At 33.0% G+C, this 27255-nt stretch overlaps 6 protein-coding genes and 2 non-coding genes across 8 annotated transcripts; 2 read left to right on the plus strand and 6 right to left on the minus strand.

Annotated features, from left to right (window-relative positions):
• Positions 1–3974: 3974 nt before the first annotated feature.
• On the minus strand, positions 3975–6376 carry cdd-1 (Cytidine deaminase). Its single transcript, NM_076983.5, has 5 exons — positions 5940–6376; positions 5829–5893; positions 5609–5713; positions 4526–4599; positions 3975–4196 (listed from the first exon to the last, which is right to left on the minus strand). Exons 1-5 carry the CDS (start codon positions 6020–6022, stop codon positions 4047–4049), a joined length of 477 nt encoding a protein of 158 aa, NP_509384.1. The 5' UTR covers positions 6023–6376; the 3' UTR covers positions 3975–4046.
• Positions 6377–10291: 3915 nt separating this feature from the next.
• nssp-83 (Neuropeptide-Like Protein) lies at positions 10292–10898 on the plus strand. The gene is made up of 2 exons (NM_076984.5): positions 10292–10385; positions 10482–10898. Exons 1-2 carry the CDS (start codon positions 10305–10307, stop codon positions 10752–10754), a joined length of 354 nt encoding a protein of 117 aa, NP_509385.1. The 5' UTR covers positions 10292–10304; the 3' UTR covers positions 10755–10898.
• Positions 10899–13610: 2712 nt separating this feature from the next.
• Positions 13611–13980, minus strand: nlp-119 (Neuropeptide-Like Protein; the record flags this gene model as incomplete). Its single annotated transcript, NM_001129686.1, has 2 exons — positions 13611–13791; positions 13838–13980. 2 exons carry the CDS (start codon positions 13978–13980, stop codon positions 13611–13613), a joined length of 324 nt encoding a protein of 107 aa, NP_001123158.1.
• A 974-nt stretch (positions 13981–14954) lies between these two features.
• Positions 14955–15291, plus strand: nlp-90 (uncharacterized protein; the record flags this gene model as incomplete). The annotated part of the gene is made up of 2 exons (NM_076985.1): positions 14955–15049; positions 15102–15291. The coding sequence occupies 2 exons, from the start codon at positions 14955–14957 to the stop codon at positions 15289–15291; spliced, it is 285 nt and encodes a 94-aa protein (NP_509386.1).
• Positions 15262–15331, minus strand: K02A6.5. The gene has a single exon (NR_071647.1). It is a non-coding gene; the product is annotated as an Unclassified non-coding RNA K02A6.5 (non-coding RNA).
• Positions 15332–19541: 4210 nt separating this feature from the next.
• Positions 19542–20243, minus strand: nlp-91 (Neuropeptide-Like Protein). Its single transcript, NM_076986.3, has 2 exons — positions 19909–20243; positions 19542–19834 (listed from the first exon to the last, which is right to left on the minus strand). Exons 1-2 carry the CDS (start codon positions 20127–20129, stop codon positions 19618–19620), a joined length of 438 nt encoding a protein of 145 aa, NP_509387.2. The 5' UTR covers positions 20130–20243; the 3' UTR covers positions 19542–19617.
• Positions 20244–23293: 3050 nt separating this feature from the next.
• On the minus strand, positions 23294–27158 carry K02A6.3 (F-box domain-containing protein). The gene is made up of 9 exons (NM_001029574.4): positions 26956–27158; positions 26759–26895; positions 26080–26199; positions 25802–26033; positions 25047–25404; positions 24706–24806; positions 24536–24654; positions 23706–23832; positions 23294–23654 (listed from the first exon to the last, which is right to left on the minus strand). Exons 1-9 carry the CDS (start codon positions 27049–27051, stop codon positions 23493–23495), a joined length of 1452 nt encoding a protein of 483 aa, NP_001024745.1. The 5' UTR covers positions 27052–27158; the 3' UTR covers positions 23294–23492.
• K02A6.6 lies at positions 25730–25789 on the minus strand. The gene has a single exon (NR_102192.1). It is a non-coding gene; the product is annotated as an Unclassified non-coding RNA K02A6.6 (non-coding RNA).
• Positions 27159–27255: the final 97 nt, after the last annotated feature.

Consider the following 27255-nt stretch of genomic DNA (forward strand, 5'->3'; position numbering starts at 1 on the left):
TATGAGGTGGTCGAGGAAATCGTTGCCATGTGGTCTGGATTGGTGGGCAACCAATCTAAATTGATGGATATCGAAAAAAAAAACAAGCAGTTCTAGAACGAATTCTAATTTCTAAAAACATCATATTAAATTCGATAATTAATTCAATTTTTAATAGAAAAATAGTAAACAACTGTATTCAGCTTGAAAAATTTTTCTGCATGGCGAACTTAGTTTAGCATAAAGAGAGTTAACTCAAAACTAAAAAAATCTTGAAGTGGACTGTTCATCTCTACATTTACCGTACCCTTACAATAATCCACGTAGGAGTGGTCTACCAGCCGCAGTTTTGTTGTTTACAAGATTATCTGATTATCTGAAGTTAATACTTTTCAAAAAGCCTATTTCATTTCAAATATATATTTTCCATTACATGACCACAAAAAACCAGAGAAAGAGCGCATCGAAAGTAAAAAAGGTTAAAGTCCATGTAAAATTTTTTCCTGACGTCATTTCACTGTTTTGATAGTGTTTCTAACGTTTCCTACAACTAATTATATATTAAATATTGATTTATGCAGTTTTATTTTCAAAGAAAAAGTCCCATAATGTAGAAAAGGCCATTTAGTGTAAAATAATATCACTGAGAATAATCCTGGAAAAAAAAATATTTAAAACATGGTTGAAAGTAATTTTTTAGAAAAAAAAATATAATTTTGTTTGATAAAACTTGGAAAAACTTTTATGGCCATCTCTATTTATTTATTAAAAACACAAAACGCCGGATCGTCAAAAAATATAAATACCCAACGCTCAAGATAACAAAAACCTTCCATATTTCTGTATTATCTTCCGTAGACAATTTGTATAATTTAGATATATTACAACTTTTGTTAAAAAGAGGATAATTGAAGGCAGTGTGTACTTAAGAAGCATAACACAACATTAACTGATCAAAACATATGTTCTGATGAAAAAAGTTATAAAGCTTTCTAAAAATCTAAAATGTAATCCATTAACGTATTCTTGGTTATCGGTCTCTATGTTTTGCAACAACTCATTAAATTGCAAAAAGATAATAGTAAAAGTATAATTAGACAGCTTATTATTACTAAAGCTAATAACGGGAGGAGACAATGAAAATGAATTTAATATGATATAAACAGTTTATGTTAATAAGAACGCTTGTGAAAAAAGAATAAAAAGAGAACAAAACTGAGGTTTTTTCCGTGAGGACCTCAATTGCTTCTGCTCGAATAACATGAAAGTATGGGACCCCCGCATACAACCAATGGAGCACATTTGCTCAACGGTGCCGAGGGACTTTGAGTCACACACTCACAGAGAGATGTGATACACAAGAAGCGTGTGCACACTTCTCTGTCATCTACGCTCTCTAGTCACGCCGCATCCGTCCCCATCTGTCGTTTTTTCTTTCCGCGGTTTTGGTTCTCTTCTGGACATCTGCGTCTTTTATAATAGAGAGTGATGGTTCCTCGTAGGAGATACACTGGATTAGGAATGGTTTTTATTTCCTTGGATTTTTGGATTTTCTTCCCTTTTAAAAGGATCAACGAGAGGGCTCGTGTGTTATGAAATTAATAACAAACGTGTGAAAGTTGGTATTATTTTCAAAATCAGGGGATGGAATTAAAAAGTGTAAAAAAGCAAAATTAAAATCAACCAAAGTTTTGAAAAATACTATAATGAACAATATACACCTAGCCCAGCTTTGAAAATTGTCAAACGATATTAAGCTCCAAGTTGAGCTAAATGAAAAATGTTTTACAATTTTCGAAAATTGAATTACTTTTGATTTCCAGCAAAACTTTTCTAATTATTTGGAAACAATTTCTAATTGCAATAACTTTCAGAAATTTTTCTATTTAAAAATGTCTCTACCAATATCAACATACCTTCGAAAACTCTAAGCTGGTCAGTGCAAAAGTTGGTCAGTGCGAATTCAGTCAGCACCAAAGTTGGTCAGTGTGAAGTTAGTCAGTACATATAGTTGATTACTGGCAAGATGGTCAGTGCCAAAAGTTGATCAATGAGAACTTGATTAATGCTAAATTGGTCAGTGCTAAAAATTGGTTATCGCAAAAACTGCTCAATATTGTTTTCATTAAGCAGTTCAAAAACTTACTGAAGCTTTGATACACAGTGAAATTGAGAGATTCAATGATACGATAATGTTTGTTCACTATTTCAGGCTATTCTACAAAAATTGAAGCATTATTTCGTTTCGAAAAAAAGTTCACGCAGAGGTCCTTCGAAATTTTTTGTTCGTCAAGTTTTACGAAAAAAAAAAACAAATTCCTCGTAATTCTTTAATAACAATGCATTTCTCAAGAAAAAAAGTTATTCTTATTTCTGGCGGCAGAGAAAGAGAAAAAAAACAGACGTTGACACACACTCTTGGTGGCAAACACACGTGAAATATGATATTTTTATTAGACGGATAAGAAAAAAAAATGAGAAGGAGCTCAAAAAAACAACTTTAAGAAAATTTCCAAATGATTAGTGAAGGGGGGGGGGGGGCGAATTTATTTTCAAATTATATTATTTGAATGTTTTTTCAGCAAACTATGCGAAAATAATGATGAAAGGTAAAGAACATGTCGGGTGCTTATATACAGGTGAATATGATATCTGAAATAGTAATAGTCGGGGGGGGGGGGGGGGGGGGGGGCAAAGTGCATATCTTTTGGAGGCAGAACGCCTGTAAAGATTACTTAGTAAAGTTTAAAACTTTTGTAAACATGTTCAATACGTCCGGTTCGTTTTTCCACTTCTTCACAGATCTCTCCAAGGTCTTTCTGGGGTTTGTACCATGTGCAGGAACCTGGTTTAGCGGTGTTAAAAAGTTTGAGAAATTTCTAATTTATGAAGCGCGGCCGTTCAACAGACGTATAAATATTTGGAAAGTCTTCCAAATGCGAACTACATAAAAACCCAAATATGATTCTTAGATTAAATCAGATCAATTCTCATTATAAATACAATTGCTTGTTGAATAAGACAAGTGAAATGTTCCATCATCATCACCGAATGTCACATGGACCGACATGTCTCTTCGCAATATTTTTGTCATTTATACTGCATTGATTAGTGTAAACGATAAAATTTCGTGTTCACATTGACTGGGGCGTTGAAAGAATTGGGGATGAATTGAGTAATGGAACATGTTCAATTTAGTGCAAATTTTGAAAATTGTGTTCGAATTGGGGCCAATGTTCAGAAATCATAGTTACAAAATTTCATCCATCTATTGAATTAACTTTCAAAATTTCCAAAAAAAAAAAACGCAATGAAAGCCTGCAAAACGGTTAACACAGTCCTTGAAAAAGTACTAACAATAAAAAAAATCTGGGAAAAGGTAAAATTATAATTTTTGGCCGTATCTAATCGTAGTTTGTTCTGTAAAACAAAACAACTTTTAAAATTATATATCACATTAAAAAAAAATTATAAATATAGGTGAACATCGTATGAAGATGATTCTGTGACTAAACACTTTTAGACGGTTTTGTATATTTCGCAACTAAAAAAAGTATAAATGTCATCTCAATCATTTTGTAGAAAATAATTTATGGGTAGTAAGCTGCAAATGATTAAAGTTTCCGAGAACTGCATATTTCCAAAGTAAGGGCATGAGCAAGTTCATTTTCAAATTTGACGCAAAATAATGGATCATGACAATTTTTTTTGGAACTTCATTAAAATGACATAAGGCTTGCTGTTTCTTCTGAACGTCATGGAAATATTTAAAGGGAACCCATTGGTACACAGTGTGAAACCAAAATAGTGCCCGGCTTCGAAAAACAGTTACAAAAATTATATAATATATAGCTAAAACTGCCTTCAAATGCAAGTCTTTTAACATTGAATTATAATAGAAAATTTACATTTGCCAAACTTTCTGAACTCGGTAAAGTTTTGAAGTTTGTTATTAAGTGTATCCAGTATTTTTTGGAAAAAGTCAAACCAGAAATATATTCAACAACCATGTTTTATTAATAGAAATTACTGTGTTCATAACATTTATGAATTTCTGAAAATTTTCCCTATTCCTTATTGTTGTGATCATTGTGATGTTTGCGCTCTTCAGTCTCCTTTTCATGATCATCGAGTGATTTTGGAGTGAATGCATATGGCAGAAGCTCGTATGTTGTAGTCTCGATAATTTGATCACTAGTCGAAGACCCGAGAATGACCTGAACAAGAAAAATGACATTTGAAACCGAAGACGTGGGTGGTCCAGAAAACAATTCATCTGGAAATAAACGAAACGAATAGTGGAAATGGAGTAGACTCTTGCAGGTTGAAGGGAAAACACTCATTATGACTTTTTCATTCGTATTTTTCCTCCATTTTTTACTTTGTTTTCAGAGAATATGCAAGGCTTTCTTCAAATATAATTGCTCACATAATTTTATAATAGCGAGCATAAATTTGAAAACTATGAAAAAAAGAATCAGCATAGTTTAGTTATGCATATTAAATTTTGTTATGCATATTAAATTTTGAAATATTTCTAACCAACCTTGTAGTCTCCAAATTCGATAAGGACCTGTCGGCATACTCCACATGGCGAGCAGGGAGCCTCTAGTTCGGTTGCTAAAAACATTAAAAATTTAGTTCAAATTTAGTTACGACGTTTAGCTGTTTTAAAGTTCAATTGTGTGATATTTAAAGAGTTCTGCCTCATATTGTGAATGTATCTTCCTACTGTGAAACAATTACAATTTTTCACTAAATGTATTTTTGATCAGCCTGGTATACAAAACTCTCTCTCTATTTTTTTTAAATCGCATTCTATTGTCGAGACTGGAACTTTGAAATGACTAAGTTTAAAAAAATTGATCGTTTCATGATTGACACTGTATTCGGAGAAGTTTCTTGTTCTTGAACTAAAAAATTTTCACGTGAAACCCTTCAAAAATTATATTTTGCTATTAATTTTAGTTTTTAATTTTTGAGTTAGTACATTCATATGAATTTAATTTTTTACAAACCCAGCAAACCATCAATTTTAGTTTTCATTATGTCTTTGATTTTTTTTTTATATAAAAATGAAGTCAGAACATTTACAAACAACCTTCATTTCGATTTGAAGTGCGTTTCAAATTTTCATCATGATGTATTATTTGTCTCAATTTATGCAACTATCGGGATTTCGGAAATATGAGTCTGTCTGTCTTCAAAATATGGAATTCCACCCACACTACATTTAAGAATGTCAACTTCAAATTGTAATTGAACATTTAAACTATTTTAAAATCTATTATTTTCGCAATAATATAACATAATTTTGATATTTGAGGTTTACTCAAAATATGATATACTGTTTTGGGATGTCATTTTCAAAATGAAAAAAGAAATAAGATATTTTTATTATTAGTGTCAGACAGATATTCTCAAAACAGGAGCTTTTTAAAACCCGTTTAAAATTGTTCATTACTCTTCAAAGTTCGTAAGATCATTTATGACATGAAGATGAGTAGGTGTACTATCAAGTTTCATTTTTAACAGAATTTGTAAATTCTGAGTTTCAATTTTCAACTGCGTATCTTATATAATGTAGTATGAATACTTTAAAAACGTTAGAACCTTTTTTTCAACTCACCAACAACAATGTACTTAAATTTTCTGTGTCCCTTGGTCAAGGCGGTAACTATTGCGCTTCTCTCTGCACAAATCGTTGCTCCGTATGACGCATTCTCATGGTTAGCTGAAAATACTCGAATGATTGTGAATAGTTAGTAATCGGATGTAAATGTTGCACTTTCAAGTTCTCACATTTACTAATGAATCAGACAAGGACGAAAATCATAGTCTCCACCCACCTCCTATGATAATTTCTCCGTCGTCACACACCAGCGCAGCTCCAACTTTGAAGTTGCTATACTTGCTAAAAATGTTTTTTGTAAAACATTTACCGTGCTTTTTTGAAATACCAGTAAGCATTCTCCATTGCTCCAATTGCTTTATCAACAAGTTGCTGCTCAAACTCGGTAAGGTTTGCCTTTGTTGTAGTCATTCTGTAAATTTTTTAAAACTTAAAACTATTGTTGAAAATTTTGGCTAAACTAAGAAAAAGAAGCTTGCAAACAGTAGATTCAATTCGCACGTGGTTAGTTAGGATGTGAAAACTAAATAAAGCAAATGAATCGGATAGTCAATATTTGCTCCAATTTTTCGTTGCATGGAGAACTTTGCTTTCTAACCGTCTTCGAAATTTGTACAAACTTCAACTTATGTTATAAAATATTCCATCCAAGGACAAATCAAAATAAGTATCAAGAACAGACGTAAAAATTAAAATTTTTAATTACATTTCCCCATTCACCATTCCTGTAAGAACTTTGCCTTTCTAAATGTACTGTGAATGGGGAAAGAGTGAGTATGTGGGGGTTTTTTATACATTTCCCGATGATTGATAACAGTGGGCCACGAGGAGTGATAATGATAAGAAATAAGGAATAGGATGGCAAACCCGCGTCGTTTTACGACTTGGTTCACTGACGTACGCCACATTCAGACGATTCTAGAAAATTCGGTCGAATTTATCATTTCATTTTCAACTGGTCCATTAAATTGAAAGTGATGTTCATGGGCTTTGTAGAAACTATGCATTGCCTACAAACTTCAGCCTTAACGATTACTATGAAAGTTTTGATAACGATTGGTGCCAATAGTGCTTCAATTTTAAACAATATATGGGATTATAAGAGTGATGAGAAATCTATTTGCAAAGATTCATTTGCAAGAGAATAGATAACAAAATGCGACAAACGAATTGCTCTTCGATATTCTATTTGAATAAAAATTAGCAATTTTTTTTAAACGGCCGTTTAAAAATAGTTTTTAATTTTTACAGTTGAAACTAAATTTTGAACTATGAATCATTTCAACAGTTTCTTCCATCACATTTACAAAAATTCCTCATTTGTGTCTCTAGAAATGCTAATAGCTGTTTCAAATGTTAATAAAAACTTCAAAGTATTTCAAATATGATTTCACTACTTTTAGAAAAATTCATATTTTGAACCACAAATGCTCTTCTTAAAACCAGCCGAAATAAATAAAACCTTTTAAGAAATGTATCTCAAGCATCTTTATAAGAACAAAGAATATGTGTATATAAGGGAGTATTTCTTGAAAGACAAAAGTGACAAAACAACTCATTGATGTGGCGGTTCTGGCATTTTTTGTTGACTGAAATTGTTTTTCTTCACAATTAATGTGATTCATACACTGTACACTGAGCGAAAAACTGACTTTATTTATGTTTACTTTATACTGCTTCACTAACTGAACTTCCTCAAAATATAACTACTGAACTTCCTCAAAAATATTTTTAAAAAATCCCTATATCTCGTTTATATTTGACGACTACTGCGGTGGAATAGCTCAGCATCTTATTTTGAACAATTGCCTAATTCAAAGTATGCCTATCAACTTTTTTTTTGTTTTTAAAACATATTTTAAAAGTCCAATAGCGATTCTCAGAGTATTCTCAGAATGATTTTGAACTCAAATGTCTTGTGAATTGTTTGCAGCAAAAATGTGCGGGTAACCGAAAATAGCTTGAAATCCACTCACGAGACTCTCTTTTTTTGAACTTTGCTATCATCACACAAGTGTGTGATCTTTTAAATCATGTAACAGACAATGCCTACATTTCAAGAGACCAAACTTTTTTGATCATTTGCCTCATTATATACAAGAAAAGTTGTCAGCTTTTGTCAATTCCAAAAGTAATGGTGGGTGGAAACATCAAGCAACTATATTATGTATTGCTACTTTGTCTGATCAGCTATAGAATACATCTGCAATACAAGAACTCTCTGTGGGTAAAGATCTAGGATAAAAATGACAATGAATTCCAAATACCGAAGTTTTTTTTGCTGACAACTCTTATCATATTCTTAAGTATATCAAATTCTGAAGACAAAATGAGCTTTTAAAATATTATTTTAGTACATTAAATTTTAGATTGAATTCTTGTGGTTTGTAAAAAAATAGAAGAAGTTCTTCGCAGGATTTAAAAACAACTTTTTAAAATTTATGATAATCGAATAATGGTTACTCAATCGAAACGCGAACTTACGTTTTTACGTTTACGAACGTTTTTTTTTGGCTTATTGCTAAGAAAACAGCCAGCCCTCTACAGGAAACTGAACGAAACGGCTCATCATTTGTTTTAATTGATATAATATACGGCTACTACATAACAACCATTTTTTTAACGTTACATAATGCAAAGAGCGGCAATAATTATAGAATGTCTTCGGATTCGGATGTTTTCGCATTTTCAACAGCTTTTGCAGTCAGATGTTGTTTTTTTTTCTGTTTTGAATGCGTCACCTAGATTTTCGGACCCTCATATGCTGGATTTTTTTTAATTTTCCAACAAATACTACAACCTAGATGCGTTATGTACTTTAACAAAACCATTTATGACCAAACAATGTTCATTTTGCAATGTTTATCATCATATTCTCAGAAAATCTACTCTTTAAGGTTCAATTCCCTAATGATTCTCACAATCACTAATTCAACCGACGCATTTCCAAGTTTTAATTTGGCATTTTTGCTCATTAGTGCACGTTGAAATCCGTGGGCATCACGTTCTGGTGCTGACGATCCGACTTTTGCTTGACTTGTCAGATAAGTCATACGCATTACATATATGTATATATATGCATAAGTACTCCTACATTTCCATTCAGTCATCAGACGTTAGCCAACAGTTACTACCCCTATTTAGATTTCGAATCATTTTTTTTTCGTGAATATTAAAAATACTAATAAAAGTTTTTTAACGATTTTGTTTTATTTCTGAATTTGTCATTCAAATTCAAAAAAAAAAACACTCAAGTCATAAGACTTTCTTTAAGTTGAAAAAGTAATAAATTGAAGAATGCACACGCACACGACCGTAAATATACACACGGCGTACACTTGAAAACGTACATTTTATACTTCAAGATTTTATTCGCTTAGCAACATGGCACAATTCTTAGAAAAAATTCAAGAATTTCGTTTTACATAAGATCTCAAAGTGTGGGCAAGTCGGGCGACCGAATTCATACATTTTTAAACCCGCCCATTTTCTTTTATTTCTTGATAGATTGCGGTATATTCTGGTGTTTATTGTACCTCTTCTCCTTTTAGCGTTTCACTAGGTATACCAAGTAGTACCTGTGCCTTTAAAATTGAAACATGTTTTCTGTAGTGTTCTATTGTGTTCTTACTGTACTCTAGAGAAATGACGTGTGTCCAGTATAGTGTATCATACATAGTTTCATATGATGTGCTCAACTCCCTTGGTTCCATCTTAATCATTGAAAGGCGTCAGAGAAATAATAAAAGGTGACACAATTGTTGACGAACTTTCCAAAGTGAGCGAATCGACGTCAGGAATTTGAAGGCCTGTGTTTCAATAAAATCTGAGCTTATTTTACGCATCAAATGGTACTACAAAATTAGAAAAACATTATCATTTGCTCCGAATTTCTAATTTCCTAAAATAGTAAAAAGTGTGAAGGCACATGGTTTGCCTTACTTTTTTTTGATGTTTTGAAGCTTTGCAAATGTGAAAATAACAACATGTGGCCTAAGGATATGATCTTGGCTTATTCATATTTTCTATTCTGAGAAAGTTCATTGGCCCAGCTCTGTTCACAAATCTACGATTTAATCTCAAGAAGAATGATAAATGTTCTAGTTTTTTAAGAGTTGTAAACCATACGAGATATCACTACAAGTTCTACGATTTCCAAACTGTTGATTTCTAATTTAAACGGAAAATCCTCGACCACCATTTCTCCGGGAGAAAAACAAAACAATACATAAAGAGCCTTCATAAAAAATGAGAAGCTGCTTCATCATGACCGTCCAGGCTCTTCCAATCTTACGCGCATTTTCTGATATTCTCGTGTTTTTTCTTCCCTTCCACCTTTTTTATTAATTCCAGTTAGGTTCTTTTCTCTATTATACGTTGTTCTGTCTGGATATATTAATTTCTCGACACTGATCATCTAGAACTACAGATGTTGGTTTGACTATCTTGATTTACAGATTTTTCGACGAATAACATCAATTATCACCAAACCCAATAATTATTATTGTTATCGTTAACAAAGCTAGCCCGCCTTTTCTGTTTTGACTTCCAAGCCTTCTCTAAAAAGCATAGTATAAATTCCATTTCTAATAATCACATACCACTCCGAATCCCTCTTTATTCGTTTTTCTTTTTCATACTTGAAAATATTTGACTTTGAAAATCTTTTAATTAAAAACTTCCAGAGTGAAAAATGAACTCAATCTTGGCTTTCGTCGCCGTTGCATCCATCATTTTTGTTAAGGCCAGCGCGCACATCGGAGAATTCGAGCAGGTACAGTTTTTGAGTGTTTTTTGTTTAAAATTCACATTTTTATTGTGAACTGACAAAATAGAAACTGTGTTGCAATTTAACGATATAATATTTCAGGTGGGATTGGGAGCAACAAGCTTCAAGCCTCAGTTCGATGTTTCACCAGTGCAATCCCGCGCCGGCGGTCTCTACGAGCAATTCAGAGGCATGCAAAACCAGTACGGTAGTTCCCCGAAGTTCCAGTACACTGGCCGCAATCAAATCCTCGAAAAGAGACCACAGTCCCCATGGCAATCGCCACTCCGCAACTGTTATCTGTCTCCGGTGCAATGCCTGCTCCCGGTGCAACAGCATCAATTCAACAAGTTTCACAAAAGATTTATGCTGTAGGCTCATAGAAATCGAATAATTTGATCTCCTAAAAACGTGATCTCATCCCTATCGCATTCCCGAACAATTATTGATTCCAGTTTTCTGATCACTTTGTCCCCGTTTTTATGTGTCCTGATGATTAATAAAGCAAAGTCAGCGTTACCCAACCATTTTTCAAAAGTTTTGGTTTTTAAAAAAGAACATTAATTGTTTTTTTTTCCGAAAAGAGTTTCATCACATGAAAATCTGCCTAAATTCAGATCAACCTGTTGTGCGAAATTTGGCCAATGCAGAAAACCAAGTGAAACGTAAAATTGTTTATTGATATCAAAAGTCTAATACCTACGCAATAATGTCAAAAATAAATCGTTTCACCTAGACCACTAAATCTGAATTCTTTGTGCGTGTAGAACAGAATTGGTCCAACCTGGCTCATTTTATTCTATTGACAAATCGCAATTTCCTCCATCAATCTAATGGGTAATTTGTCACAGGAGACCAAAAATGCTCGAGATATGTAACTTGTTTCCGTGTATCATGCGATAATGGTTTCTGAAAACTAGAAGCAAAACCTTTTCAAAAATGTTTTCTGAAAGTTGTTTATGTATGTTAATTAGTAACAGATAAAACTCATCTAAATATTTGAAGTTTGGTTTATTGAAACAAAAATTTGTTGTCAACTTGGATTGAGTGTACTACCGCTAAAATGTCGAAAATGACGTCACTCATTTGCGCGGGAATTCGAAAATTGTTACCGTAAATTCTTTATTAGTGATGCATTCAACACTAATTTCCAGGCCCTTTCTGAATACACCACTATGAGAAACTGCAGCATTAATTTTGTGACGGCTATTTGCAATTGGAGATTTTGTTTTTAGTCACAAAAGCTCAGTTTGTAGCAAAAATTCATTATGATTGTGAATTTTTGTAACAAAAAGATACAATAATTTAATTATGTTTTTAAATTAACAAGAAATCATCAAACATATACAAAAACACCCCACAAATTTTGAAAACTATTCAGGTGGCTTTTCAAGCAAATTAGCAAATAACATATTTTACTCTAACTAACTTCAAACGAGTTTAATTTTGTTTGACCAGTGATTAACTAACTTACCGTGATCCCACAAAGCGTTGCTGGTCTGTTACTGCTCAGTTATTGAAGACTGTACTACTAATATAAAAAACACTGTAATTTACTTGTTATTTAAAAATAAACCTAAAAAGTTGTTCCAAAAAACCATAAATCATTCAAAAAAACACAGGCTGATCTTTGAATCTTCTTTTATTTATGTATATATCAAGTTGATACTATCAAAATCGTTGAAAGATTATGATAATTGTTTAGTTCCCTTTTTCCGACACTGGTGTGTATGTTTGGTTAAAAAATGAACAAGCTTTACTTTTCCCAAAAGTGGCTTTTTACTATTAGTGTCATATCCAACCAGCCACACTACAACGTCAGCAGTAAAATGAACGCCTGTGAGTGACATTGTCTACTCGGTTCCTTTTTTGGAACGTTCCACTAAAAAACTACAATTGTACATTGAGCCTTGCTTTTAAAAATTTACAAACAAATTATTTGATATTTATGGATATGACATAATACATTTGTGGATAAGTGAAAAAATGAGAAACCTGCTTAGCGTTGGCTTATAAACATCTCTTGATCAGTAGGAAGTAAAACCCAGTTTATTAGTGTTTGATGTTTTGCTTTAAGAAGATTCGAAAACTATTGCAATCTAATGGAGTGGGCAAAAATCTGAACTAGGGACAAAATGAAATCGTATCAAAGAATCAAAAAATCGAAAAAAGAACGTGAATATTTCACGATGAAATATATGTATCAAAAATGAAAATAGCACAATAACTTTGATACTTTTTTATTACATGCCCTTAATTGCTCAATTTAAAAAAAACGTGATATAAACTTTTACTCTTCAGGTTCAGATATGGTTATTTTCAGAAATGCAAACAATTCCATACGTTTTCATTTTGTATCAGCTAAAAAATCCATTTTTTAAATGAGGGCAAGTAATACAAGTACCATATTTTTTTCGGAATTAGTATGTTTTCAAAAAACATCTGGGAAAAAATTGAGGGAAATTGTCTTAAGTCTGCAAAAAAACTTAAATTTTGAAGAAAGAGTAGTCTGTTTCAGTTAGTTCCAATCAGTACACGGTTCAAAACTAGAAATTGTGTGATTATGAGTAATTACCGTCACAAAATTATGATCATTGGTAAATGTTGACAATTGAAATTATCATCTGATTTAGGTTGACATGAAAAACATATTGTAAGAAATTAGTGCATTGAAAACCTTGGAAACTCTTTTATTGGATACTAAATTGACTAAAAAATAAAAATTTATCAATAAGGTCTGGAAAGTCGTTTGAATTGCGCGCATAAATTGAGAGCATAGGATTTACAGAAGATGAGACGAAAACGAATCAGAAGGTGTTTCCACAACCGGTTTGCAATGTGCATCGGCGAGCCCAATAAAATCAGCGAAATCGAGGACTTCCCACGATGAGCACAACACGAATACGCCGATTTGCAATGCGCACATTGAGACCGTTTGCAAGTCGCGGTGTACGTCAACAATGTCGATTAAGCGAGGTTCCAGATAGACACGCCGCAACCTAAGTGTGACTCGCAAAAAGAAAATATTTTCAAAACGGTATGATCGTTATTAGGTTGATGTGGGGGCCATCGCCCCAAAATCATATAATTTGCTAAAAAACGGTGATGTTAATATTATTATATAATGCTTTATTTATTTATTGACAAAAAAAACGAATCACAATAGTTTAGTTTTAAAACCGTGTTCTAATTAAAAACCCGACGTATGTAATACAATCAGAATAATTAAAATTATTTCTTCGATCCGAAAAAAGCGGGCTTGCTATTGGTGATAAGAAGCTTAGAGTAGATGCTCCTCAGTGACTTCTCCTCGAACACACGCAAAACTGGTTGAAGACTTGAACTTCTTGGGAAATTGCCAAGCAAACATTGAGCAGGCGAGAAGAAACAATTCCGTTCGTAAGTGTAGTCACTAAACATGTTAGTTATGCATTAAATTTTAATTGTTGCAAATTCACTGTTTTATTGGATATTGTAGACGATAAGGGTGTGGTAATAAAGCAGAAGTTACAACTACAAAGAGACAAGACGTAGTGAATAGTGTTCGAAGCATATTGAACTTAGATTTAGTTTTGAATAAAATAATGATGATATGCCCCATTTTTATATTGAAATTTGTTTTTGGGCGGAGCAAGTCATTCATTGAAAGGGGATAAAGTTCCGTTTTAATAGCCAGCCGATTATCCGGGTATAAACTACGCCTGTGAAGATTTTTATTTCGGTTCTGACCAAGACTCAGACATATTGGTCACGTTGACTTTCCAATCGGTCATGGTTTCCGGATCAACATCGAAATATCAGCTTATGTGGTGTTTGATGGATATGTATATTTTGAAGTCACTCGTGAAATACTTGCCAATATATTCTTTTGAAAGCAAAGCATGGCAAGTTGGGAAATTGTGCAAACATTCTATAGTGCTAATATGACCGCATTATTTCAAAACATTTGTAAAAACTGTTTAATTACAGTAAAAAAAGACACTTTACATAATCGTTGACAGTTTTTGAAATGTATGATTGTGTCGTTAAATAATGTAAGTGGCTGAATTCACCTTCAAGTGAGTCTAAACTTATCACTCCAACATTTTTAAACTGTTTTGTCTTTTCATGTTTTGAAACCGTATCAAAAAATTCCATGAGCACACATCGCCTTTTGGAAAATGATGATACCGCTCTTTTGAACAGACTGAACTTTTTAGCGCATGGAGTTGTGCCTAAAAATTTTTTGAAAAAATCATCATAAAATCTGATTACTTCTGACCGACTTTTTGCATTTTTCCTGATCTCCAGTCATCATAGTTTTTTCCGAAACGAAAACCTGTAAAATATTATTTTCAAATGTCAAAAGTGACACCAATAATCCATTCATATCAGACAGTTTTAAAAACTCCTTTGCTGAAAAGCAAGCAAAAACCTGAAAGGCATTTTTTATCCTGGATAAGCTGCTCTAAACAATGTTTGACAAAAGCAATGCACATTTTCTGAATGAAAATAGGCTCCTCCTAGTTGATAAAAATTAATATAAAAGAAAGTAGAAAATTTGTTAGTTTTCTAGTTATATTTTCAAACTTTACCATGTTAAGGACACTTATCATTTTTGCTTGCGTTTTCATGCTCACATCAGCTTCACTGTTGGAACATCCTTGTCGCGTGCACCGAATAAAAAGACCGTAAGTTATTAAGTGACATTAACTTATCAAATTAAAAATCAATAATTTTCAGAGACTTCCATTTCAAGAGGAATTGCTTCTTTTCTCCCGCACAGTGCATTTTGGAAAATTTCCCGAAAAGTTCCAATCTGATACCAATGCTTTCAATATTTGAGGATAAGTCACTGACCACAATTTATTCGAAAATGACCCGCTCTAACAACATGCCTTTTTTTTTTCGGCTCCAGGAAATAGGACACTAATTTTTTAAATGATTTTTTAAATCTGACTGGTTTTATTGTAATACGGTTATTCTGATATTCGCTTTACTAGTTTCCAATGAAATTTTTTTATTCTATTTGTTGGTCAAGTGCAAAGTGTTTTAGAAAGTTCTGATCAGGAAGTCTATCAGTCGAACAAACAACTTTTAACTATTACAACAAAATCTTCAAGAAGTTAATACTCCGACTAAATTAATCTTATTCAGTTGAGAAAACGTGTCTCCTAAGATTTTTACTTTGACTTAGCTTACGCAAAGTATCATAATTTACCGGAAGCAGGTAAATTATAGTACTTCTCAAGAAACTGTAATTCAACATTTTGGCAATGAATAAACTTCAATAATGGTCACCACATAAATAACCATTCTTATGCCATGTTCATATTTAGCCTGAAAATTGAGTTTTCCTATTTGAATTTTCCTAATACTAAAATAACTCATCTTTTTTTTAATCAAAACATTTTTGGGGTACAGCTAATACATAAGTTCCTGAATATTTTATTTTGATCTTGAAGCTTTGACGTTAGTTTTTGATAAAAGGTTTCATAAAGTTGGTCGATTTTTTCATACCCTTAAAATCACCAAAAATCTGTCTATGAATACGTTTTTTTTGAGTTTCGTGTATGACTTGAAAGTTGCGCAAATATGCATTAAAACTATTTCAGATCGAAATGTTCCGGGTGAACATATAGAGCAATACATTTCCAGAGGAATTTTGTTGCATACTGTTTTAAGCTTTGTCAGGAAACATTTCAAAAGGGGATTCCCAACTAAGCCATGAAACAAATTACCGTTATGTTAATTAAATCGAAGTAGGCATGCTCACACATCTGATCATATGTTTTCTCTTGATGCCTTCCAACGCCCATTCATTTTTCCCACCAGATCAACTCGGATTTTGCACATCATCGAGTTTTAGTGAAGTTTGATGCTTTTAAAGATTTATTTCATTCAGTTTTGTGTTAGTCAACCAAAGTCCATTATGTACCCTAAAAAAATGACTGTGTAATATTAGAAGAAGAAAATTCGAGGATCGCATCGGCTTGGAATCTATTTGCACTCTTTATTTTGTTCTCACTTCCTTGTTTTGAGAATATTATTGTAGATTCCAAGAACGCGAGAGTCAACTAGTTTCCAAAGAATGCTCGTGAGAAAACGCCTGAAATTGTTAATACTTACTGCACGTGTGCAATAATGCAACAGATCGCATGTTAGAACCATATAGTTTCATCTTAGAGTAATGATTCGTACCCAATTTGCAGCACGTATACTACTTGTACAGCGACCCAACGACCACCTCATCAATAACAAATGAAAATGTGAACAAACTACTTGTCATAGACATTCCATTGTCCCGGCAATTACTTACATAATCTGGGAGATGTTTTGAAAATGACGTGAAGTTAAGTAAAATCCTATTTTGTTTAACGCTTCGAATAAGGTTTTAAACCAAAAATTTGATGCGTTTGTACTTTACTACAGTTCTGACTTTAGTTGGTGGGGCTAACAAATCCTAATAAATTTTATTGATGAGTTTAAAAAGAACAAAAAGAAAACACAAGCCCACGCAACTGATATAATGTATTTTGAAGTTTTCTATTTTTTCAATCGAAAATGTTAAGCGCTTTTTCATAAACCCTTAAATCGTAAAGTAATTATTTTCTTTTTTAGATAAATGTCTTTTATATGATCCCTTTCCTACGTGAATTCCTGGTTTATTTTTGCATTATTTTGATCCAAAGCAATACTTGAACCCTACACAAAATACGTATCGTTATAATAGCTCCATTGTTTTCGGCCCATATCAACACTTCAAGTTGATTGCAGCTGCTACTACTTGTGTTGTGAATATGGAAATATTAGCGTAGAGTTGAAATAGCTAATCGGTAAATAATCTAGCAGAGCTTCTTAAAATAAGGTATGAAAACCTGCTCTAACTGATTAAAAATATAACCAAAGTCCTAGAGGACTACAAGAAATAGTCTTATGCCATGAAAAAGATCTCAAATTACAGGGAAAGAAAACAAAACACACTTTTTTGATCTACTCATTGTGTAACTTTTCTCATTGTCAAATAAAACTTGGTTCTACTTTGATACAATTTCCTAGTTGTAATTTACGTGTGTGGTTTGTCTCACTTCCGAGTAATATCTAGAAATTACGATAATTTCTAGTCCATGGGAAACTGTGAATTAGCTTATTTTTGCTTTCGTTGGTTATAAAAATAAACTTGGCAATTAAGCATAAAATTCTGAATATCGATTGAAAAGTAAACACGGTGAAATTAGTTTCAAAACAAAATCTCAAGTAAAAATTATGCAGGTAACCAATGAAATTAAATCTACAGATTCCAACTATTGGCTGCGGAAAATGTAGTTCTGTCTGAAGTTCGAAATTGTTCAATTTTTTAAAAAGGGGTTAAAAGAAGTTAAATTTATTAAATCCGGAATGAAAAATATTTGGGACAAAAAAAGTCGTACGAGCTGTTCAAAATTCGAATACGAATTTTCCAGTATAGTTCGAAGTATAGAGTAGTATAGTAAAGGTAGTAGAGAGTATAGTATAGATCGACTACACTATTTCTTTGAAATTTCGAAATATACATATTTTTAGCGCACTCTATTGGAAAACATTGAAACTGTGAGTGAGAGAAAAAGGAAACTTTGTGTATTCCTAAATGTTTAATAAACTCCAAAACATGATTATTTTCATTTCAATAAAATTTACTGATACTAAATTCACTTATAATAAGGAACTCCGGTACTAGTGTTTTATTTTTCCTGATTAAAAATAAATAAAATTATAAATAAAACGTGTGTAGTTTTTTGTATTTTTAGGCTTAGGAAATCTCTATTTCTAAACCAAAAGAGGGAAAATGGACATAAAGTTTCATTAAAATTAATAATTTTATACTGAGGAGAAATAACACACAAGTACCGGAACTTCCAACTGTTCAATGATATTTTGCATGTTTGATCCAGCTTCTCCGAGAAATAAAGTTCAGACAAATTGATTCCTCTCAGACCTCCAAGCTCCAATATAATCTTCAAAGTCGCTTATTCATAAACTTCTCTTGCTGAAAATGACATGACATCATTTGAATTAGAGTCTGTAGGTTGGATGAATGACGCAAATTGTAGGGACTTTGAATTTTCAATAAATAATTTAAAATTCAAGTTTGGATTCTAACAAGATTCTGAAATCCAAGATACTACAAACTCAACATTTTCGACTACCATCTTGAGTTTTTTTTTTCCTAAAAACGAAATTCAATTATAACAAACATCCGCTTTTTGGGACACGTAGAATGTAGTGAGGAATACAAAATGAAAGCATGTGCTTCATCTGAATCACCCAGCTAGTTTGCTCTAGAGTTTGCGGTATCGAAAATGCACCGAGTGCAACATTGTCTGCTGTAACATTGGCATATTTCAATGTTACTTTTATAATCCAATAGTGCTTGACGAAATGTGTAAGATGAATAATATCACTTTCTTCAAACTTTCGGTGTGGATTTGCTATTTAAATCCTATATTTTCGAGAACAGCGTAGGGGGATTGAGCTATTTTTGATATTCATTTAAATAATCCCGAGTACGTTACGCAGTTTGATATTTTCAATGAAGTGCCGTGAGAGTTTACACGGAAGTTGAGAGGTTAGATCATATACATACTTTATAATCAAATCGAAATAAACACGGACGGTTATAGAAAACTATAATCATTATGCTAAACATTGAGTAAATTAATTTAAAATTGCTTGGATTATTCAATTGAAGTATTCAAGTAAATTAAAAAAATCGAAAATTACAACAACAATATTTTCCTATTATTACTTCTTAAGTGAAGGAGTTAGTGGCTCTGGTATTTTTGAATTTTTAACGTTCAAATTTACAATTTTCTAATTTGTCGCAAAAAACATGGCATATCTATTGATGAAATGCAACTGAAATAGAACGCAACTGTAAGAAATAAACAATTCTGATATTTTTTGTGCATTTTTTTTTCGCTCTTTTTTTTAATTTCCAGTTCATCCTAACAATACGCATTAACCATGTTATTTTTTGGTTTTGCATAAAATTACTCAAATTGTATTATTTTGTTCATGTTAGGTCAAAAGCATGCAATGAATTAATTTTTGTATAATGGTTGTTGTTGTGAATCAAACAAAAAAGCTTTATTGAAAGCGTTCTAATTGTAAAACCCGTATTGGGACCACAAAAAAACAAAGAGACAAATGCTCGATAACTGATTTATTGAACGGGGGAAAGGAAGCTCAATAAATTACAATAAAAACAGAAATTTTCGACTCAAAATCTGTTGAGCCATTGGAGGAATCGGTTGTCGCCGTTACGTTTGATAAGATCCGTATATCCCCATGGAGAGGTAAGCATAGTGTCAACACTCCGGCGAACTTGGGTAGCGGTTGGAGAATACACACCGTGGAGTGATTGAACGTCTTTGTGAGAATCGGTCATAGGCAGCATACATTGGACCGGCGTGAAGAAACAGTTTCGAGCATGTTCACTAAAATTACAAGTTTAATTTGGAAATTATTATGTTTAGAAGTAGTGCTGTAAAAAAAATAATGACAAACTTACGTTTCAAAATTATTGATGTTTCCACTTTCGAGATCGTCTTTGGGCCCCTCAAAAGCGGTTGGAATCATTTCATTATTTTTTCCGTCATTCATTGCTTGATAGTTCGTAGGGTTCCCCATTGCTGATTCGGACCTCGTAGCAAAAAAGCTATGTGGCATGAGAATATTGGATGCACATGGAACGGCGAATACAACTACGATGATAAAGAAAGAGAACGACATTCTGAACTGCGTATAGTTTTTAAATAAACCGCTAATTGCAGAAAAAATAGGTGCTCAAGAAAAGGGGGCGGTGCTCAGCAGGAAGACTGAACGTGGAGCGGCTAGAGCTGGAGCCGAAAATGAATGGGAGAGATATTGAAAAGCACCGCCCTTTATAGCCGCACTTACAAGGAAAGGGGCGAGGCCTAGGATGATCTGGATTTCTGGATTTCTCAGACGCTAGAAACTACAAATGATTTTTTGAGGCGAATGATGTTTCCAATTTTATGAAAATTTGAATGAATCACAACTCATTGCTTAAGGTTTGAATCAAAGAAGTTTTGAAAAATGCAGAAATCAATGTGTAGTTCAAAATGTTAAAGTAGTTTTGTCATGAAAAAAATTATTTTGCAAAATATAATGGATAAGCAGTCGGATGGAAAAATTGTTGTTGAATTATTCACAAACGTTTTGTGCACCAAGAAAGGTTGTTGAAAAATGCCGAACAAAAAACCAAGCTAAAATGTTTTATGTGGCTTTTTGGAAGTTCTTGATAGATTGTTTGATTTTCGAAAAATTTATAGAAAATATCAAAATCATAACTAAAATGTTAAAAAGATCGTCTGTATAGTTTTAAACATATTTGATTTTTGGGAGCAGGTTGAATAATTGAACATGGACATTTTATTTTACAAATTATTATTTTCAAAACCATTGTTGTTTTCTCAATACTCTTTTTTTATATATGGACAAAGCTATTCAGGTTTTTATTAATATTTCGTGATTTTGCTTCCAAACTCTTTTTTCCATGTTCCTGTTCTTCCAACACAAATTTCGTTTTGTTTTAGCAGCCAGAGCAATTAGCGAAGAAAAGTTGGGTTAATTGTTGGTGGACAGAGCAAAAACCAAACAGAAGTGATGTGTACAAAATCATCAACTGGAGGTGTTTCATTCAAAAAAACAACTAGTCCATTCATTCATTTTGCAGATTTAATCCGTTCTTGGTGGTGAAAGGAATTTCGGGTATTTTATCATTGCTGACCAACAACATACTAAAATTGTGATTCCATAGTATCCAGATATAATCCAGTAATTCCCGATTAAAAAGTAAGAGTAGGCGTTTTTGACCAAAATACCTCGTCTATCTCATTACTGATAAACTTTGTCATATCAAATCAATTATCCCAAAAAATGGGTTTTCAAATTAAATTTTATTGGTGCTCTATCAAAGAGCAAAGTTGAAAATTTCAACGTTGTACTCAATCATATATTCATTATAAAATAAACAAATATTTTGAAAACCATAAATTATTTCTAAACCTCAAAAAATTGTCTCGAACGATTTTGAACAACAATTAGAGCTTCCATCTGATGAAGACAATCAACTTTTTCAAAAAACTGCAGTTATCAAAGTTGGATGGTTAAGTACTTTCACCATTTTTATCAAGAAAAGTCTAAAAAACCGGAAAAACATCAATTGGACTTTGCTACTGTATTAAATGTATTATACTTGTGTAGTATACCTGTCCCAAAAAATGTTAACCATTTTGAAAACTTTACGTGACACCTTATGAGCTTAGAAGTAGTGTTTTCAAAACATAAAATTGCAAATCAAATTCTAGTTTTGGTTAAATTATCATTTCTTTGGACATTTTATATAAGTTCCTTCCAGCATAACACGAAAAAAGGTGCTAATGGATTTCGTGCATTCAAAATGTTCGTGCCTCAAATTGCTTCAAAACTTTATTTTTGGGCTGAAAAAGAAAAAGTTTAAATTATACTCTCTCAGACTTCTTAACAAGACACATGTTATTTGGAAGTAATCACTTTTCGAGGCCCTAAGTATTGTTCGAAAGTTGTTTATGCAGACGCTCAACGATTTGAAGGCTGTTTTCAAGTAGGTGAACATTCTGGAAGTTTTGGGAAATAACTTCTTCTTTGAGTAAATCCATCTTTCGATTTTTTCAAAAAATGAAATGTTTCTAAAAAGCTTCAAGAAAGTTTGTTTACCTATAAACAATCTAATGTAACGTTGTATACTGAATTAGCATTGAAATCTATGGAAAACAGATTTTGATGCGACTGTACTCCCTCTTTCTAAACAAATACAGAGAAAATTGTCAAATCTAAACGCAATGAGTTGGTCGTCATTCTTTGCCAATGCTATTAGAACACTTTTTGCTAATTAATGAAACACATCAACTTAAACGGTTTCTGACCACATTTAACTGGAACATTACAACACATTTATAAATTTACTTGAAAATTTTGAAATAATAAGTTTATGTTTTTTTCTTTAGTTTTTGAATCATAATTCGGTTTACTTGGAACAAGGTTCTCTGATGTTCTTAAGTGAGATCTACTTCTAAGATCGTTCTTTCCTCAAAGCAAATTGTTTTCCAAATTTGTTGTTGAGTGGTAGCTGATTCACGATATGCCTCGAGTGATTCAAAATGCATTATATTCCAATAAGAAATACAAATTACAAAACTTGTAAACAATGATTTTTGGAAATTGTAAAAACACAAAAACAACCGAAAAATATGTTCCATTCTTCAGCTGCTAGATGTTTTGAAAATTTTACTGCTATTTTTATAAAATTACGTCAGATACATATTAATTCTGTAAAACGAATGAATTAATTTTGTCTACGAGCGAGGTACAACACACGAAATAGTTTAAAAGTCATACCTAGGAACTTACTCAAATTTTGTGGACACACCAAAGCAGGTGCTCGGACACATTTTTTTCAGAAATGTCAACCAATTTCGTCACATTAGAAGCACTGGAACCTTTACATATTGTTTGTTTGATACTCAGGTGAAGCTAAGTTCTTGAATGAATGTGCATGTCAAGAATCAGACTATAGTGAAAGGGACATAAAAACATTCAAATATACTATTTAAATATGAATATTTATTCAAAAGTTTATTTTATATAATGGCTAAACTGTTTGGCTTAGTTAAACAAGATATGTGAAAAATTAAATGCTTCCAAAAAGTTTCCAGAAAGATTGCCAACTTTTAAACAATCTAACCAAACATTGAATATTGAATTAACATTGAAAATTATGGAAAACAGCTTTGATGCGATTGTATCCGTCGCACAAATTGAAACTTAATTGTAACTTTGCAGAAGAATCAGATTAAAATGTGTAAACTTGATTCGATTTTCGAAAACAAAAATCATACTTATCACGTTTATTTATACATTCACACTTTTATACATACATTACTAGTAACTCTATATTCAGATAGTCCATAGATGGGAAGGCACATATAAATGATTGAATACAAATATTAGCAACGGGTTCAAATACAATAATCACTCAGGACAGTTTGGACAAGAAATTGGGGAAATGTCATTTTTACAAGCGTTAAAGATTTACAAGCACAGTGATTTGTACGATTTGTCATCTAGAACAGGGTTCATTTGATTCGTGTTACGCTGAATTGTTACAATAACAAGCTCTTCGGAACGACATCTTGCCTTTAGCCAGTCAAAGTGAATTGCCTGCGCTTCCATATCAAGTCGGCACCAGCAAATCTGAAAATTAAAAGATTGTTAATTAATAATTTGGTTTGCATTAAATCTCACTCGTTTCAACAGCGCATTTTTTCTAATCCATAATCCAAAGCCAATTCTCTCTGCGTACACCGAAAGAATCACTGCTGTTCCATAGGACATTCTTTCACGACAGGCAAGCCGCTCCAAGTTCGGGCATCTGTAAAGAAAAAAGTTTAAAACCGCATACGTCACACGAGCAAAAGCAGTTTTCAATTGATTTTAAAGATCTACAACAACTTCTACGTCAGTCAATGCTTACACCAGTCTAATCGTTAAGTATGTATTTTAAAACAGAAAGTCTGTCAGACATAAAGGATTTGAATATTTTTCTTAAATTTTTTCATTCTTAAAGATCCACCCACGGTTTTGTTGGAACTAAATCAAGTTTTTCATCAATAAATCTAAATCGACAAGGAAATTGCTTAACGGAACCGACGAGTTACTAATTTTTAACTTTGAGATTGTTTAAATGAAAGTTTTGCACAAATTTCCTCTTACTCTGGAAAACCGTTGATGATTTAGGAATGTACATGATTGAAGTTTAGAAAAGATACAAACAACACCGCCCAATATGCTATTTGTTTTAGATTTTCGGTAATTCACTTCTGTAGTTCACCTGGAACACCTATAGCTCAAATGCTATAATAGTAAGTCACATATTTTTCAACAAAACGTCAATTTTACTATATTTGTGGATTTTCTAAACTATATATATATCTTTTCCGAAAAAATTATAGCAACTGACACTAATTTTTTTTTTCAAAATTCTTGTTATAAGTCTGAGTAGATGATATTTCTAACGATTTTTGTGCACTTTAATTATGCTACAATAATTTTGAAGCCAATAAAAAATTCTGTACCTGCTAACAATTTCAATGAGCGCGGAGTCAACACGTTCTTCCATTTTCTTTCCTCTTTTCATTCTTTCTAATCCACATTGAATGAAGTGGCGAAGTGTGGCACCGTAGTAGTTTGCAATCTGAAAATCAAGATTACGTCATTTTACTATTTGCAAAAAACTGCAAAATACCTGCTCTGCAAGCTCCATTGTCAGCTGTCCGGCACTGTTTTCCATTTTTATTCCGTATATCGGGGCGCCTGGTTGGATAATCAGTGACATTTTGGGTTTTCCTTTAAAACACAATGTTGGAGAATTCAAGGTATTTACAATTAGTTGGTAGTGTTATTGTTAGTGACTAATATCAAGTTCCGCAAAGCGTGCATTGGATTTTCAGTTATTTTTCTCAGAAGTTTTGTTGTGAGAGAAACTGACTAAATCTCTAGGATTGACACCAGAACACTACGTGTTGAATATTTTCAGACATCCAGCCCAACTCTCGACCCCTCTCATTATTTCCACAAAACGCCAACCTCGTAGGATAAGCCAGACACGTGTTCGATCCATGTTCTGCTTGACGAACATGTCCCACGCATTCCGGCAAATATCCGTCGACTGGCTACTTTTTTCGTCCTGAAACACAAAGGAATCAGTAGCTGATGAAGTAGGAGGAAAAAGGGAGTATGGAGTAGCGGTTACCTGAACAATGGAGAGGGTCTCCAGATGCTCGAGGCAAGCGATGGCGGAAAGCGTGTCGGTGCTCAACATCTGCGGCGACACCAACAGCTTTCTGAGCTTCAGAAAACATCCAACTTGAAGTAATGGCTTTGGATAGAGCGTCACGTTTAGGAGACTCAAATACGTCAACTTCTCATAGAACTTTTCCAGAAGCTGGAAAGAAACATAAGAAATATAAGATAAAAAGTGAGTCAATGCACGAAAAGTGTGATCCCAGGTCCCAGAGCCATCCCTTTTTAAAAAGTGATTGGGGGTTTACCGAATTATAGTAAATTATTTAAAAAAAGGCCCATTTTAGAGGGCCATTTTGACAAATCACGCAAAAGTAACAAAAAATCTTCAGTTGGATAAGTGTACATTGCAGCATTCATCCATATAAAAGTCCTAATAGGTCTGTCAGTTAGAGTTTTGCGGATCCCGGGAGTGCAAGTTTTTATTATTGAACATGTTTTTCGAAAAGCAATTTTTGTTTTAGGTAAATATCTAATTCCTGGGATCACACTCTTTCTTCTTCAATATGCGCTTTGCTCTCAGTTCCAAAGAAACTAACAGTCGACAAAAAATCATCGGCCTCGTCATGTGTTAGTTGAAGATCCACTAAAGACAAAGATTTGAGCCCATGGAGATAATTGAGTACAGTTTTCAAACTGTGCAGAATTTGTCCACCAGTTCCCACGTCTTTTCCAGCAATAAATCCTCCCGTCTCATTTTCGTCAACGTGAAGATGCCATTTGAAGTTAAATGTGTGAATTTTTGCCATTGGTCGGTCTTGAGAACTGAATCTAAATTCTAACGATTTGTTGGGCACCAGTAAAATGTGAGTTTTACTTTTCATAATATTCAGAGTAATTTGCAAGTACGCGGAAAAACTCGTAGAGATTGAAGATATTGCTGACTGGCTCAACGTTCAAGGTTCTCCAAGAACTTGTAGTGTTTGTGATGAGATTTCTAAAAGTTTAGATGTAATGTTGAACAGTGCGGAGGCAGCATATGAGACTTTTAATAAAACTGACGTTTCTACTAAACTTCGATGAATAGAATTCTCATAATCTTTTGGGCAGGTTGTGCCGTTAATTGTAATAGTTTTTTTTTAAAGAAACTGGAAGTGGAAATATATGAATCTCTTATCATGAGCGGGAATCTAAAACATTGAATTTGAGAAATTCAAAAATCAGGAAGATAAGTGCGAACTATTTTTAAAACCCCCAGAAAAAATTAAGAGGGGCACGTTGAAGTTTTCTACTAAGTTTTTTAATGCAAAAAGGTCTGAATAGCTAATCTATTCACAAACCAAATCCCTAATTTCCTTCTGTAATTTATTTAAGTATGTGATACTTTTCAACTTTTAATGAATCTTTTCTCGTCTAGTTTTTTAAGCATCATATCATTTTAGAAACAATCAGAAATCATGAACTATTTTACATAGAAACGAACGTCATATTTTTAGACTGATACTGTTTACAGTAGCTTTCTGAAAAACCAAAAACATTAAAGATCACACGCTTACTTCAATCGCCAATGATCAATATGATATTGCCAACCGGAGTGTTGTGTATACTTGCGACGGACAAAAATCCCGTCTTGAAAGGTGAATTTGCGCCATGAAAGTTTTGAATTGAAGCCTCGTTGCCATTGCCGACAAACCTAGAAGACATACTAACATTGCTAAAAACAGTTACAACATTTTTGTAAATTTAAACTTACTTGAGAGCACCTTCCTTTATTTTTGACGGGAAGCCTTTGGAATATGTCCTCCAACAGTTCAATTGGCATTGTCTTGAAACCTGATGGGCCTTCCATTACGTGTTCCGGAAATAATTCGTGAGCGTGAAACAAAATAATACGTTTTCCTTGCTGTGGCAAGTTATAACGACGGGATGGGAAGAAAGTGAAGAGGCGCTGGAAATAGTGTGGAAGCTGCGGAGTGTAGACCACGCGGCCGCCGTTTTCACAACACGAGGCAGTTCTTACGGCTGGAGAAATCAATATTTGACCCTCTCTGTG

Source organism: Caenorhabditis elegans, chromosome X (assembly GCF_000002985.6).
Source record: "Caenorhabditis elegans chromosome X".
Classification (NCBI taxonomy): domain Eukaryota; kingdom Metazoa; phylum Nematoda; class Chromadorea; order Rhabditida; family Rhabditidae; genus Caenorhabditis; species Caenorhabditis elegans.